Here is a 15,453-nt window from a genome sequence, read left to right as displayed (position 1 = left end):
TTGTAGATAAAGAAAAGACAAAAAAAGAAAAATGGTAAAAGAGAGAGAAGGACAAAAGCAAGAAAAAAGGAAATAAAAAAAAAAAAGGATATGCTTCAAAAAGATAAGAATTAAATAAAATAAAATTAATTATTAAAATTAATGAAAACAGCAAACTTATAAAGGGTTAAAGAAACTTAAAAATTTCAAATACCCTTTAATTAAACAAGATGACTACATTATATGTTTCACATTTGGATTACTCCCTTAAAGTTGAAGATGTCCAAAACGCTTTTAAAACTTATAATCCAAAAGAAGTAAAAATTATTTCAACTCCAATTGGATATTCAAGAGGATTTGCTTTTATTGAATTTGCTACTCCACAAGAAGCTGAAAAAGCACTTGAAATGGATAGACATACAATTGGAAAGATGGAGATTAAAGTCCAAAAAGCACTTCCAAAAGAAGAAACTACAACAGAAAGAAAAATGAATAGACGTGGTTTTAAAGGAAAAAGAAATACCCGTAAAAGACATTTAGTAAAAAGAACAAATGAAGTAACTGATAATATGTTATTCATTAAGAATTTACCATTTGCTATTACTGAAGAAAAACTTAAAGAAATGTTTTCTAAATTTGGAGTTGTTGAAATTACACTTATTAAGACTCATAGAAAGAAAGGAAATGTTACCAAAAATAATGGTATTGCTTTTATTACTGTTAAAACTGCTGAAGAACAAAAGAAAGCTATTGCTGAAATGAATAACTTTGAAGTAGAAGGTAGAAAAATTACAGTTGCTGCTGCTTATAAGAAAGTTGAAAACAAACAAACTACTAAGAAAACAAATGAACCAAAATCACTTTCTGAAACTAATGTCTTTGTTAAGAATTTACCATTTACTTTAACTGATGAAGGTTTCAAAAAACTTTTTGAAAAGTATGATGTTGTTGAAGCTACTATTGTAAAGAGACATAATAAAAAGTTAAATGTTGACAGAAGTAAAGGATATGGTTTTGTTACATTCAAAACTGCTGAACAACAAAAGAAAGCTATTGCTGAAATGGATAACTTTGAAGTAGAAGGTAGAAAAATTACAGTTACTTCAGCTTATCAAAGAGCTGAGAAGAAAGAAGAAACTACTTCCAATTAAAAATGGTTATACTATCTCTAAATGAGTGAGTAAGTTTTTGTTTTCAATCTTCTTATCGTTTTATTTTTGTTATTTATTTCTATTTTTATTTATTATAATTTTATAATTTTTTATTAGTAATTTTATTATATTGTAACTTTTTTAACAAAAAGAGAAAAATAATAACCCTCAACTATAAAAGAACTATAAGAACTTAAATAAAAAAATAGTTTGAACATAATAAAAATATAATAAAACTATAATAAAAAAAAAATAAAAAGATGTAAAATCAAAAAGAGAAAAAAGCAGAAGAATACAGCAGAATCAAGGAACTAGGTTTTTATTATAAACAAACTATTTGTGATGAATTATGCTAATGAATTTTTTCCTAATGGAGTCTATGAACAAGAACCAATGAATACTATTCCTGTACAAACTATAGATCAAGACATAAAAGAACGTAAACGTAAATCTGCAATGTATACTGAAGATATTGAAGAATTAAGTCATGCAGTTTATATTTATTGGAGAGCAAAAGAAATGGTTAAAACTAAAGAATATGAAGTTGATGAAGCAAACGAAAAAGCAGAACAAATGTGGGCTGAAGAAACTGAAGAAGTAAGAGAAACATTTAGGAGAGCTGCAGTTGTTCAAGACATTATGTTAGGAAATGCTATGGGGAAAAAAAGGAGACAAGGAAAAAGTGAATATGCTCAAAATAGAGCAGAATATAATCCATTTTTATTATTTTGTAGAGACCATCGTGAGAATGTTAGAGAAAAAGGTAGCAGAGGAAAAGGAATGTCAACTTTATCTTCTATGTGGAAACAACTCCCTGAAGAAGATAAAGAACGTTACCAAGAACTCGCAAAACAAAATAAAGCAAAAGATATAAAAACAAATGATCAACCAGCTCAAGATCAACCTTCTTCAATTCCAACAGATACTCAACAGTCATCTCTCCAGCAATAATTGAGTTGTAATTTTCAATTAAAAAAAAGTATTTTTTTTTTAATTTTATAAAATAATTTTATTTAAACAACTTTCTTCTTTTCCAAACAAAAGAAATCAAATTCATTTATCTTGCGGTTTAGGGAATATACTAGGTGATGAGTAATTAATAAATGGTGATGAAATACCTTGGAACGCAGGTGTTGAACCTAAGAATGGTGATGGATTAGGGTTATTATAAGGTGAAGATTGTTTACCAGCAAACATTGGTGATGATAAAAATGCAGGTTTAGATAATGCACCAGTAGCTGGATTATATGGTGAAGGACCTGAACTAAACCGAGGGGTAAATTGCATTAACATAGGTGAAGATCTTGGAGAAGAAGAGGTTATAAATGGTGATGGAGTAGCAAATTGTGGATGTGTTTTTCTTGGAGAAACTGGGGAAGGAGAGAATCCCATTGGCTTTGGTTTATTAGTATTTGTTGGAGACATAACCAAATGAGTTCTAATTGGAGACACATCAAATCCATCAATAAATGCTTTTTTATCAGCTTCTTCTTCACTAAATGAGTTTTCATCAATATTTGATGCTTTTAATGAATCTATATCAAGTAATACAGTAAATGCACCAGTTCCTGCAACAGTCCTTTGTCCCATTAAAATATTTTGAGAAATACCATTTAAAATATCTGATTCACTAAATGCAGCTGCTCTTCTAAATTGTTCTAATGTTTGTTCAAATGAAGCTCTAGTAATAACTCCTGCTCTTCCACGTGATAAACCCATTCTATTAAAAGGTTGAATTCTACCAGTAAATGTCATAACATCAGCCATAAGAGCTAAATGTCTAAAATTAACATATGACCCAGATAATGTTTTAATAAGTTCTGCTTCAAGTTGAGTTCTACCTGCTTCAATACCTAAATAAAGGAAAGTTTCATAAACATTATTTGTAACAGTTTTATAAAAATCAACATTATCACATTCAGCTAAACCTGCCATATTAGATCCTTCAGTAAATACTACCCATTGTAATTGATCTCTTAACATTTTTGTTTCTGGATCAACTACAATTGCATTTTTTGGTTTTTGAGGAATAATAACTTTTGTAATTCCTTCAATTCCAGAAATAACAACAGTTCTTAATAATTCATCTAATTTGGATTTATAATATGCTACTGCTTCAACACTTTTATCAACTTCATCAGTTAAATGATCTATATTAGAACATTCAGATATACTTCCAACTCTAAATCTAATATGAACAACAATTTTAACAGTACCATTTACAATATTATTTGAGTCTGATGGAATAACTAATGCATCTTTAAATAATTCTTTTATTTTTACCCTTAAAATATCGGAATCAGAATCAACTCCCATAGAAACCATTTTATTATATCCAAATACTAATCTTATTGTCCATTTACAATAATCTTCTGGTTTAATTTCTTCAACTTCAATAAAATCATTAATAAATTCTCTGTCTTCTTCAATAACTGAATTGGCAATATCAGGATCAAACCAAATTTCCACATTATCTATAAGATCTTTTAATTTGGTGTAAGGAATAGTTTTATTTAATTCTTTATCTAAATCAACCATTGACTCTCTTGTATCATTTGTTAAATAAACATTCATACTTGGTGTCTTTGGTGTTTTAGATACATTTAATAATTCTTTTAAACGTGGGACTCCTTCAGTTACACTAGCAGATGAAATACCTGCATGATGGAATGTATTTAAAGTCATTTGAGTTGCTGGTGCACCAATAGATTGAGCAGCAATACTTCCAACCATTTCTCCAGGATTGATAAATGAACGTTCATAAATATTTTTAATTCTATCCATTAAATCATCAAATGATTCTTTAGATAAATGATGTTGAATTAAACATTGTTTACTACTTAATGTACAGTGTAATAATTTACCAAATGATCCAAGTGCATCTTTAAATCTTTCTTCATCAAATTTATCATTTTTAACAGCTCCAATTGAAGATAATTCTTTAATTAATGCATTTTCTCTTTCAATAACATATTTTGGATCTAAATTACTTCTTTGACTCTTTGGTAAATATCTTGCTGCAATAACATTATCAATTTGTCTTGCAAAATTAACAACAATATGAATATCACATGGTTTTAAATCAAGACTTCTTCTCCATGGTTGATATAATTCTGCTCTTTCATCTAATATTCTTTGGAATTCATTATCAAATAATGTTTGATATTCATCACTAAATAATTTATTATAAATATCTTCGTCTAATAGTTCACTTAATTTTTCATCATTTAAATCCCATTTATAAAGTTCATTCATTTTAAAAGTATCATAATCATTAATACTTCCTTCAAAATTATCAGGTTTTGAATCATTACAATAAATGTATTTTTGTGTTTCACACATTAATGCATCTACTCCATCTCCTCCATACATAAATTCTACCATATCTCCACTAGACCTTCTAACTGTACGATCATATTTACATTGTACATCTTCCATACATTTAACCATTTTTCTTTGAATATATCCAGTATCTGATGTTTTAACAGCAGTATCAATAATACCTTGTCTTCCTGCCATAGCATGAAAGAAAAATTCTTGTGGAGATAATCCCATCACATAACTATTTTCTACAAACCCTCTAGAAACAAATCCATAATCTTCTTTCCAATAATGTGGTAAGGTTCTTTTATAAAATCCAAATGGAATTCTTAAATTATTAATTTCTTGTTTTCCAACAAAAGCTACCATTTGAAGAATATTAGTTGTACTTCCTTTACTTCCTGAATCTACCATAGCAAGTAAATTATTATCTTTTTTTAATGATTTTGTAGTAATAGAATCACATTCATTTTTTAGTTTTTCTAACAAACTACCTAATTCACTTTCAAGATTTTCAAACATAGTATTTCCTGCTTGTACTTTAATTTCATCATCATGTTGATGGCTAAGAAATTTTACTGCTTCTTTTTTACTTTTTTCTACGTTTGCTCTAATAGAATCATGAACAGATTGTGGTACAACAATATCTCCTACTCCAACTGTAAATCCTCTTGTTAATATCCAACTATTAACAGTGGCTTGTGTTTTATTAAAGAATACTTTAGTTGCTTCCATTCCTTTATCTTTAAAAATAGTTTGGATAATACCTGATCTATTCTTTCCAAATTCTGATTTATTTCTTAATGATCCAACTAAATGAACACCATCTAATATATATACATCAGAATCAGCTACTGCTGGTCCATTTTTTAATAATTCTTTAATTGACCAATTACCTCTATGAAAATTAATAGTAGGAAGAATTTGAGTAAATACTTGTTTTCCAGTCCATTTAGGAATTGGTTTTAATATTGCAGGAATTGGAACTGTTCCATCAAAGTTATCTAAACATTGTAAAATATTATAAAATACTAATTGTTCAATAAACGTTTCTCTTTTTGTAATTAAATAACTTCCACATTGTGTGTCTTGTACAATACCCATAATTGGTCCATTATCTTGTGGTGTAATAATTTGTGTTGGTGTTAACATTAATGTAGCAACTTCAGCTCTTGCTTCAAGTGTTTGTGGTACATGCAAATTCATTTCATCACCATCAAAATCTGCATTATAAGGTGTAGTATCACATAAATTCATTCTAAATGTAGAAAATGGTAAAACTCTAACTTTATGACCCATCATACTCATTCTATGTAATGAAGGTTGTCTATTAAAAATAACATAATCTCCATTCATAATATATCTATGCACAGTATCTCCAATATCAATAATTTTTTCTGATCCATTTAATCTATATGTTTGACCATTCTTTCTTTCTAACATAAATGCTCCTGGATAATCATTCATTCCAGCACTAACTAATTTCTGTAATTTTTCTTTATTATGTTGAGTAACTACTTCTGGAAATGTTAAAATTTTAGCAACTCCTGTTGGTACTCCAACTTCATCCATTGATAAATTTGGATCTGGTGAAATAACTGTTCTGGCAGAAAAATCAACTCTTTTTCCCATTAGATTTAATCTTAATCTACCTTGTTTACTTGAAAGTCTTTCTTCAATTGATTTAAAATTTTTCTTTCTCAACATGGTTTCTGGAAGTTTAACATTTTTCATTGATATTTTTGCACAAATAGTTTGTAATTCCATTAATTTATTATAATATTCTGATACTCCTTCACATTTTTGATTTTCTTCTTTTAGTCTTTCATTAGCAGTTATTACATTTTCATATAATACAGTTAAATCATCTTTAGATTCTTTTGCTCCTTCTGATACAATAGATGGTCTAACACATGGTGGTGGTACTGGAATTAATGTAAAAATCATAAATTTAGGATGACAATCAATTGGATCAAATCCAAGTACTCTAACATCTTCATCAGTCATATCTTTAAATATTGCAAGTGCATCTCTTGGTTTAAAATCATTTTCTTCATTAGTTTTTATTCCATTTTTTCTTCTAATTTCTAATTTATTTTCTGATTTTAATTTAGGAAGTTCATAATCTACAATTGGTCCATTACATGGATTTTGTTCTTCTTCTTCTTCATTATTTTGGTGTTTATCATGATCTTTTTTCTTCTCAGATAAAACTCCACAAGCTTTATAATTTTTATGAATAAACTCATAAATTTCTTTTAATCGTTCTTCCCCAGTACTTTTAATATTTTTAACTCTTTCATCTCCATGACAATATATTCGTTTACAAATTGGACAAACACACTTTAATACATGTAAAATATATTTCATATATATAGCATTATAAACTGGTTGTGTTAATTCTATATATCCAAAATGACCAGGACATTCTGTCCTTGTTCCTCTACATGTTTGACATTCTTCTCCTTTTTCAAATGGTCCCATACGAGGATCGGCAAGTCCACCTAAAACTGGTTTACCATCGCTACTAACTGAAGTACTTTCAGTAATCTTACAAACACCCATTTTTCTGATTTGTTCAGAAGAAAGTAAAGTAAATTTTATTTGTTTGACTCGTTTCGTTTCCATGTTGAGTTCAGTCATTGTAACTTGATAATAATTTTTTTAGATACATTTCCCTATTATTTTTCTTTTTTCCTCATAATACTTTCTTCTATTATTCTTTTTCTCTTTTTCTCATTTTTTTTAGTTTTTTTTTTATTTCTTTTCTTGTCATTTTATTCTTTTTGGATTTCACGTCATCTTTTTTAAATGAATCTTTTTTTCTTATTGATATTTAATGAAATACTATTTTAAGGGTTTTTTTCTCTTTAATTAATAAAAAGGGTTTTTATTAAAAAAGAGAAAAAAATAAATGAAATAATTTTTATTCTTTCTTCTTTATTACTAAAAAAATTACTTATTAAGAGTATTTAAAAATTTCAGTCTTATTCGTGATTAGAGTAATTAATAAGATTCAATCTTATTAAAAAGTCACTTCCATTTAAGCTAAAATTTTATTAAGAAAGAAATTCACGCATTCTATTATGTTTGCCGAAAGAAATTATTCAAAGATTATTGAGTTATTAAAACCTAGTCATTACCATTCTCAAAAGAAAAAAGAATGTAGTAAAAATAACAATTTAGTATATTCAATCCTTAAAGAATTAAGATGTTATTGGGTTCCATTTCATCCTATTAACAAGAAAATTGTAGGAGAGACAAACTTAAATAAACGACTGAATGCTGTATTAAAAATACTTCAATCTCTTGAAGTAATTGAAATGAAAAATGGATATGTCAGACTAAAACCCTATTCTAGTGCTATTGCTTTTAATGTTGCTTCGCTTAATGAAATTCAATTCGAGCTAATGAAAGAAAATCAAATCTTAGAAACTCAAATCACAGACATTCTTCATCAATACAGTTATACTCATAAACTATTTCCTAATATTCAAATTAGTTTTGAACAATCTGCACTTGAACTCTTCCTTCAAGACATATCTCCATTAAATTATAACCCTCAATTAGTAAATTGGTTATTTCTTTGGAAACACTCACTTCCATTGCCTTTATCAAATTCTTCTTCTTCAACATTTGATCCATTACAACCACCTTCTCTTAAATGTACTGTAAATAATTAAAAAAACCAACAATATTGAAAAAATTCATTTAATTTAGATTTAATTATTTTTTGGAACAGCATCTCCATATGAGGCATAACATTCACGAGGAACTTGTGTGTTTTGAAGTTGTAATAATCCTCCTTCTTTTAAGAAATTACCATGGTTAATAGTTAATTTCTTTAATTCTTTTGGAAGAATAACTGAAATCTTTTCTTTTGTAGTTACAAAATTGAAAATTATTTCTTCTAGTTGATGTTCTTCATGAAGATTTATAATACTACTTTCTTCATTTTCTATATCTCCACGAACATCAATCATTGATGGATGATATAACTTCATCAATGCAAGAAATTGTTGGTCAATAAAAATACTAATTGGTATTCTAAATTCTTTCTTTTGATAATATAATAACACAACTTTACTTGAAAGATAATTGTTGATATCTGGAGGAAGTTCATTTAAATAAATCCCAATAACACTTCTTGGGTGTAATTTTAAAATATCTTCAAAGTCATTTGGTTGTACCCAATTGAGTTTATAAAGAACCCTTAATTTACTACATACAAACTGTTCAAATAAATCATAATATGTTTTAAATTGTGAACCATCGCAATACACAACTAATGTTTGTAAAGACTCCATTGATCTAATAGGTAAGTTTTCAGTAAGACCATTTCTTCCTGCTCTAATTTCTAAACGACGTAAATTAGGTAAAGAAAGAAGATCAAATAAAGGTAAACAACTAACTTCCAGAATTAATCTAGAAACTCGGTCTTTAATTGTTTCCCAAATAGGATATGAAGAAGGGGTTTGTTTTTGAATATAACTAATTTCAAATAATTTTACATTAACTAATAACTCTGGTGGTAGTTGTTGTAAAGTATTAATATCTGTATGGAGAGTATCAATTCCAGTAAAAATTTGTAATTCTTTTCTTATATGAATTGATTGGTCATTTTGAAGGATTGTTTCTAAAGATAGTTCTTGATAACATGGATTAACCTTTAGTCGTGTTATTGCTTCGCCACAATTATGGCTAACTTGATGAAATCTCATTAACATATTCAATGAAATAAAGTGTGGAATAACAGACATGAGATAAACTGCTTCAATTTTTACTGGATGATTAATTTCAGACATTTCTTTTTAAATATTAATTTTCAGTTCTTATAAATATTAGTTTTTATTTTCTTTTTTGGGTTTAATAAATTTTGTTTTTTGATTTAAGATCAATTTTAAATTTTAAATCATTCAACAAATAAAGTCAAATTAATTTACAATTTTAAGAACAAATTCTCTTAAATGTTTAAATTCGGAAAGAAAATATTTTATTGCGTCGTTCCAATGGGATGTTGATGGGGATAATGATAACCCATTAGCAGTAAAATTACTAATTTTATAAAGTGGTTTATATTTATTAAATTGAATAGAAACAATAGTAATTAATTCTTCAACAACCAATGAAAGTTTTTGCAAAGAATAAGTGAAAGATTTAGTCCTTTTTATAGACTTTTGATTAAAATCTAAATAACTTAAATTTAATCTAGTCATTGAAAATTGAGAGTACGCTGTTATAATAGAACATTTTGTTAATTGAGTTCGTAACATTTGTCTAATAAGTAAACACTCTTTAATAATCAATGAAAAACAAATTGATACATTTTTATATTTTTTCTATTTAATTAAATTCTAAATAATTTATTTAGAAATAACATAACAAACATGTTGATAATCAGAAACAACATTAATAGAATTAAATAATATTCCATTTTCAGTCCATTCAATACGATGTATTTTATTCCATACATTTTCTTCATATTGTTTTGACTCTTCTTTTTCTTTTTGAATATCAATTCTGCTAAACCTATCACTTGAATTATTTGATATTCGAATTATTTCTGCTAATAACTGTGCGTGTTCTTTATATTTCTCTTTAAAAGAATCTTGTAATGAAACTATAAATTCTTTATCTTCTTTTAATTGTGTTTGTTCTTTTTCTAAACTTGAAATTGATTTTTCTAGTTCTTGCACTTTTAATTCTTCTTGTTTTATGTCTTCTTCTAAACCTTTTAATTCTTGTAAGTCATCAAACATTTTTAATATTTCACAATAACTGCATGTATAATTTGCTTCTTCTCTATCCATCTCATTACTTTTATTATGATAACAACTTTCGCACATAGGTAATTCAAATGGAAATTTTTCTTGTTGTGCAAAATATAACCATTGTAATGGAGAGTCTGTCTGTGTCATTGAAGAAGAAAGTTGTATTGGTTTTGTTTTTGGTTTATATACCATCCCTTTATTTATAAAAAAAGAATTCGACAGTGATTTCATTGGTTGATTCTCTATAAATGAAACTAACATATTATTTCTATATTCTTTTTGATTATTATCCTTTTTTATTATTCAACAAACATTGTTTTTTTGGTACTATTGACAGAAGTTCTAATGACCTTTCTATGATTGGACATCCACAATATTTACAAGTGACTTTCCCAATTGACATTTCGTTTTCAATTTTTTAGTTTTCCTTTTCTCTTTTTTTTTTCTTCATTTAGTTTTTTTCTTCCAACAATCCTTTCTTTATGTTTTATAAAACGTTTTGTCTCAAAAATGAAATAAACAAAGAACAAAGTCACTCATTTTTCTTAGTCATCAAAAAGAAGAAAATATCAACATAATCAAGTTATAGTGGAACTTAAATTAACTTAATGATAAAGGTATGTCTTTTAATTTGTTTCTTTTTCAGTAAATAAAATAAATATATCACCATATTCGCCTATTTCTCCTCCTTTTTTTGGTAGTCCTTTTCCATAAATTGTTATTACACTTTCTGAATCTCCTATTTTGACTTTATTTGGTTCTACTCGTTTATTAATCCATTCATCATCATTAATTCCTCTATGACTAATAATAAATCCATGTTGTTCATCATAATGATTGATTGGATATTTCAAAATTACATTTTCTTTATTACGAATAAAGTCATGACAAATAACTTCAAATAATATTTTCAAATCCCCTTGTTTCTTTCCAATTTCTTCATTGCCTTCTTTTTCAAAAATATATTCATCATCACTATCAACTCCTCTTTCTATTTTGATTGTTTTACTTATCATTTCATTATATTCTTTTGCTGTTAATTTATTAATTCGTTTTACTTGATATTTAATTGTTTTAATTAATCCATTTTTGACACTCTTTAATGTAATTTTAATCGTAATATTTATTGGTGGTGGTTTATTAAACATTCCTTTATTCTAAATTTCATTATTCTTTTGTATTACACTGAATTACTAACCTCCAAACTTCACAATATTTGTAATATCCAATTGGGTCAATTTCATAATTATCCATCACTACATTCCACTCTTCCATTCGCTCTTTTTTATTATCAATTTTTGCCTTTTTTAACTCTCCGTATAGTTCATTCATTTTATCAATAATTTGTTGTGGTTGAGTATGTTCATCTAGTTCAGTTAATTGATAAACATTCATTCCATAATATGTCATCTTTCCCTTCATTTTCGTCTTTTTAAGTTCATTTTTTGTTTTACATAAAATTGGTTTTTATAACACTTCATTCTTTATGTACTTAACAAAAAAGGAGTGCCAAAAGCAAATTATTTGTTCATATATAGAAGAAACAAAGAATTGTTAGGAACAAGGAGATACAATAGAAGATATGCTAAGAATTAAGGAAATATTGAGATGAAGTTATGAAAGAGGAATAGAAACAGAAGAAAGTTCAAAACAAAGAAATTAATGAATAGGTGTGAAAGAATAGAATAACCATGAAGAATAGAATAAGGCTAAATCCAATGAAGAATATTGACAAGCATAATTAGCAAATATTAAATGGCAATAATAAAAAATGAAAGATATAATGAACAAATGGATGGTAAAGAAAGAAGAAACAAAGCATACAATTCATATAAATTTTCAGAGTATGTAGTAAAGTGATCTTGAGAAATATTCGTTCTTATCTACAAGAGAAGAAAGAATGGAGAAAAATGACTGAGAAATGGAGAAGATAAAATATAAAGTTGAAAGAGAGAAGAAAAGAGATAATGAATTATATTAACAAATTATAGATATAATAAGATATTCTAAAATGAGTAAACAAATGGAAATAGAATTTCATTGAGAGAAAAGGAAAAAAGAAAAGACAGAAAACTACTTTCTTATGATGTTGAACAGTCAAAAAGAAATAAAAAATGAATGAAAAGAATGAAATAGTTTGTTAATGAGCATGGCATATTAATGAAATTAAATATAAAGAAGACACCAAAAGGAGGTAAAATGGCGTTGAAAGAAGTTATGAAATTAAAAGAATACAGAAACTATGAAGAATAAACATAAAAAAAGAAAGTGTGTTAAAAAGAAAAATGAAGAAGTTAAGAAGAAATATAACAGCACAGAAAAGAAATGTCAAGAAGAAAACAAGGAAATGAGGTTTAGAAAAAAAAACATAAGAAGATGAAATGATATATTGATTATGTGATGCAACAGGAACAACAAAGAAATTGATTGAAGAACCAACAAGTGGGAATGAAATAACAGAAGTTCAGTGAAGAAAAGCACAGAAACTTTAACTACTCAACAAAATTCAACAAACAATTATAGAAGAAACAGGATAATAAATGATAATGATGAAGATCAAATAAAAAAGGATATTGAACATAACAGAGAAAACATTAACAGACATGAATCTGAAGAAAGTTAGTATAGCAAAAGAGAATAACCATACTACTTAAGTTACTAAGTGCAAAATAGTTGAAAACCAAAGAAGAAGAAAAAGAATATAACTGAAAGAATGAGAGTTAGTAGAAGTGATATGAAGAAAAAGAGGTTGTTGTTATGGAAGAATAAAATATGAAATTAAAAAGAAAGTCAAGATGGAAAGAAATTGAAGAAATAAACATTAAATACTCGGATAAAATAAGAGAATAAATGAAGGATTGAGACTAAAGAATGAAGTAAGACTTAATACCAATTTGATTCAAGAATGTCTGATGAAATTATTATTCCAATAAGAAGTGAAAAGAGTGCAGTGAACATAATGATAAAGAAATTAAAGAAGATATTTATCACATACTATGAATAACTCAGAAATGTTTAGAACAGAAATATACAAATAAAGAATGAGAAATACTTCAAATGAAGATAATCAAACAAAATGACATAGTTATTGAAGAGTCATACAAAACCACAAAAGAATAATGAGAAAAAAAATAAACGTAAAAGAAAAAGAAATAATAGGAAGAAAAAGAGTTGATTGCAATAATATTGAAGATGAAAATTTAAAGAAGAAACGTAGAATAGTTCAAAAATAGCAAAAGTAATAAATAAGAATAATGAAATTCACACAATTTGATTATGAAAATGAAAGTAGAAAAATTAAACCACAAAAATAATATAGAATGATATTTAAATCCACATATAACAATTAAGTAATGTAATTTGTTGTTAATAAAATGAATGAATGTGATAAGAAGATAATGAAAATATTAAAAGAATGGAAAATAATGATGAAAGTATTTGAGATTATATGTTAATAAAAAGAAACTAAGACATAGAATAAGAAGTATAAGAAATGAATGTTAAATGAATTAATATGAATAGTTGTTATTATTGTGATGAAAAGAAGAGATAGAATAATCGACATGACACAATTGAAAGAGAATATAAAAGAGTGTGAAATAGATTTTATAAAACGTGTTTGAAAAGTTAATGAGAATACGTCTCAAAGAATAATTAGAGAAAAAAGAAAATGACTATAAAATACATCAACTACCTTAAATGAATAATAAAATATTGAATATCAATGAATTGAGAAAGAAGAAAACTCACAGTGAGATATTAATTTGCTTTGAAAATAAGATAATAAACCAACAGAAAGTAACAAAAATATGTGAAGCAAATATGATTATTAAAAAGAATAAATCAAATAAAAAAGAATTAGTAAGAGAGAATAATAAATGTAGAGAAATGAGAAAATACAAACACATGGAGTGAAAGATTTGAAGTATCACATTTATTAGATGGTATATTATAACTAAAATTCTAATGAGTTGTTATTACAAAGAAAGTATAGATTGAGAAATATGGAAAAAATGATAATATATCAGTTTGTGAATGAAAAATAAATATAAAATTGATGGAAATAAAGAAATAAAGATGAATTGAAGAAGAAAATGAGAAAATAAAGAAAGATAAAAATGAACAATGAATAAAAGAAACAAAAAAAAAATAACAGAAAGCGAAAATAATGTCTGAAATAAAAAACTGTAAAAAGAAAAAAGAAGAAGAGAATAGAAAATATGTAATTGAAATAAATAATAAAAAGGTATAAAAGAATAAAAATAAAGTAGAAGAAGATGAAAGAAGATAAAAAGTAATAAAAGAAAAGAAATAATAAAAGAAGAAAAGAAAGTGGAAATAAATGGGGGTATTTTATTTTAAAAATTAGAAATATGAAATAAAAGTGTCTAATTCAATTGTGTAAAATAATTAACAATGTTTTATTGATGAAAAATATTTTATTATTTTTATGTTTATTATTTATATGTATAATTTCATTATGATATTTATTATATAATCAATAATAAGTGTTATGATAATATAATATTAATGAAATAAAATGGGTACGAAAATTAGCAAAGAAAAAATGCATCTAAATAATTTACAAAAATGAAAAAAGATGCAAAATAATTTGCATCCATAGAATTTTCCATTTATTATATTTTGCTCATAAAATAAAAATAATAAAAATAAATAATATGATAAATACAGAATATGTAAATATTTATGTTTATATTTTATAATCATTTGTATTCATTTTGTATGAAATATTAATGAAATAAATGATTTGATTATTCATATTTATTTGTATTCTTTTTATTCTTTTCTTTATATGTTATTTATCTATCGTATTTTTATATATTTATTTCTCTGTTTATATTATTTATCTATCATCTTCTTATTATCTATATATTATTATATTATTATATTCTTCTTATTTTTATGTTTATATTATTTAGATTTTCTTCTTGTTATTCTTTTCTATTTAGATGTATTTGTTTATTCATCTTTATCATTTTTATATTATTATCATTTATATTTATTTTCAATTTATATTTATTCTGATTTGATTTATATTAATATTAATTTTATATTTTATATTTTGATTTTATTATTATATCATTTATTATCATTTCTATATTTATTTATCATTTATTCTTATTATTCTTTTGTTTTTCTATATTCAATCTATGTTATATATTCATATCATTTTCATTTATATTTTATCACGTTATTATATGTTATAATAA

At 25.5% G+C, this 15,453-nt stretch overlaps 7 protein-coding genes across 7 annotated transcripts; 3 read left to right on the top strand and 4 right to left on the bottom strand.

The window, feature by feature from the left end:
• Window positions 1-209: 209 nt before the first annotated feature.
• EHI_121780 (enhancer binding protein-1) lies at window positions 210-1,130 on the top strand (the record flags this gene model as incomplete). Its single annotated transcript, XM_646691.1, has 1 exon — window positions 210-1,130. The coding sequence occupies one exon, from the start codon at window positions 210-212 to the stop codon at window positions 1,128-1,130; it is 921 nt and encodes a 306-aa protein (XP_651783.1).
• A 342-nt stretch (window positions 1,131-1,472) lies between these two features.
• On the top strand, window positions 1,473-2,081 carry EHI_121770 (uncharacterized protein; the record flags this gene model as incomplete). Its single annotated transcript, XM_646690.1, has 1 exon — window positions 1,473-2,081. One exon carries the CDS (start codon window positions 1,473-1,475, stop codon window positions 2,079-2,081), a length of 609 nt encoding a protein of 202 aa, XP_651782.1.
• Window positions 2,082-2,183: 102 nt separating this feature from the next.
• Window positions 2,184-7,094, bottom strand: EHI_121760 (DNA-directed RNA polymerase II large subunit, putative; the record flags this gene model as incomplete). Its single annotated transcript, XM_646689.2, has 1 exon — window positions 2,184-7,094. One exon carries the CDS (start codon window positions 7,092-7,094, stop codon window positions 2,184-2,186), a length of 4,911 nt encoding a protein of 1,636 aa, XP_651781.2.
• A 443-nt stretch (window positions 7,095-7,537) lies between these two features.
• Window positions 7,538-8,134, top strand: EHI_121750 (uncharacterized protein; the record flags this gene model as incomplete). Its single annotated transcript, XM_646688.1, has 1 exon — window positions 7,538-8,134. One exon carries the CDS (start codon window positions 7,538-7,540, stop codon window positions 8,132-8,134), a length of 597 nt encoding a protein of 198 aa, XP_651780.1.
• Window positions 8,135-8,173: 39 nt separating this feature from the next.
• Window positions 8,174-9,256, bottom strand: EHI_121740 (uncharacterized protein; the record flags this gene model as incomplete). The annotated part of the gene is made up of 1 exon (XM_646687.1): window positions 8,174-9,256. One exon carries the CDS (start codon window positions 9,254-9,256, stop codon window positions 8,174-8,176), a length of 1,083 nt encoding a protein of 360 aa, XP_651779.1.
• A 129-nt stretch (window positions 9,257-9,385) lies between these two features.
• EHI_121730 (uncharacterized protein) lies at window positions 9,386-10,369 on the bottom strand (the record flags this gene model as incomplete). The annotated part of the gene is made up of 2 exons (XM_001913823.1): window positions 9,386-9,790; window positions 9,839-10,369. The coding sequence occupies 2 exons, from the start codon at window positions 10,367-10,369 to the stop codon at window positions 9,386-9,388; spliced, it is 936 nt and encodes a 311-aa protein (XP_001913858.1).
• A 479-nt stretch (window positions 10,370-10,848) lies between these two features.
• On the bottom strand, window positions 10,849-11,632 carry EHI_121720 (uncharacterized protein; the record flags this gene model as incomplete). Its single annotated transcript, XM_646686.2, has 2 exons — window positions 10,849-11,379; window positions 11,429-11,632. 2 exons carry the CDS (start codon window positions 11,630-11,632, stop codon window positions 10,849-10,851), a joined length of 735 nt encoding a protein of 244 aa, XP_651778.2.
• Window positions 11,633-15,453: the final 3,821 nt, after the last annotated feature.

Source organism: Entamoeba histolytica, genomic scaffold (genome assembly GCF_000208925.1).
Source record: "Entamoeba histolytica HM-1:IMSS scf_1104750518155 genomic scaffold, whole genome shotgun sequence".
Classification (NCBI taxonomy): Eukaryota; Evosea; order Mastigamoebida; family Endamoebidae; genus Entamoeba; species Entamoeba histolytica.
This window is presented reverse-complemented; position numbering and strand designations above follow the sequence as displayed.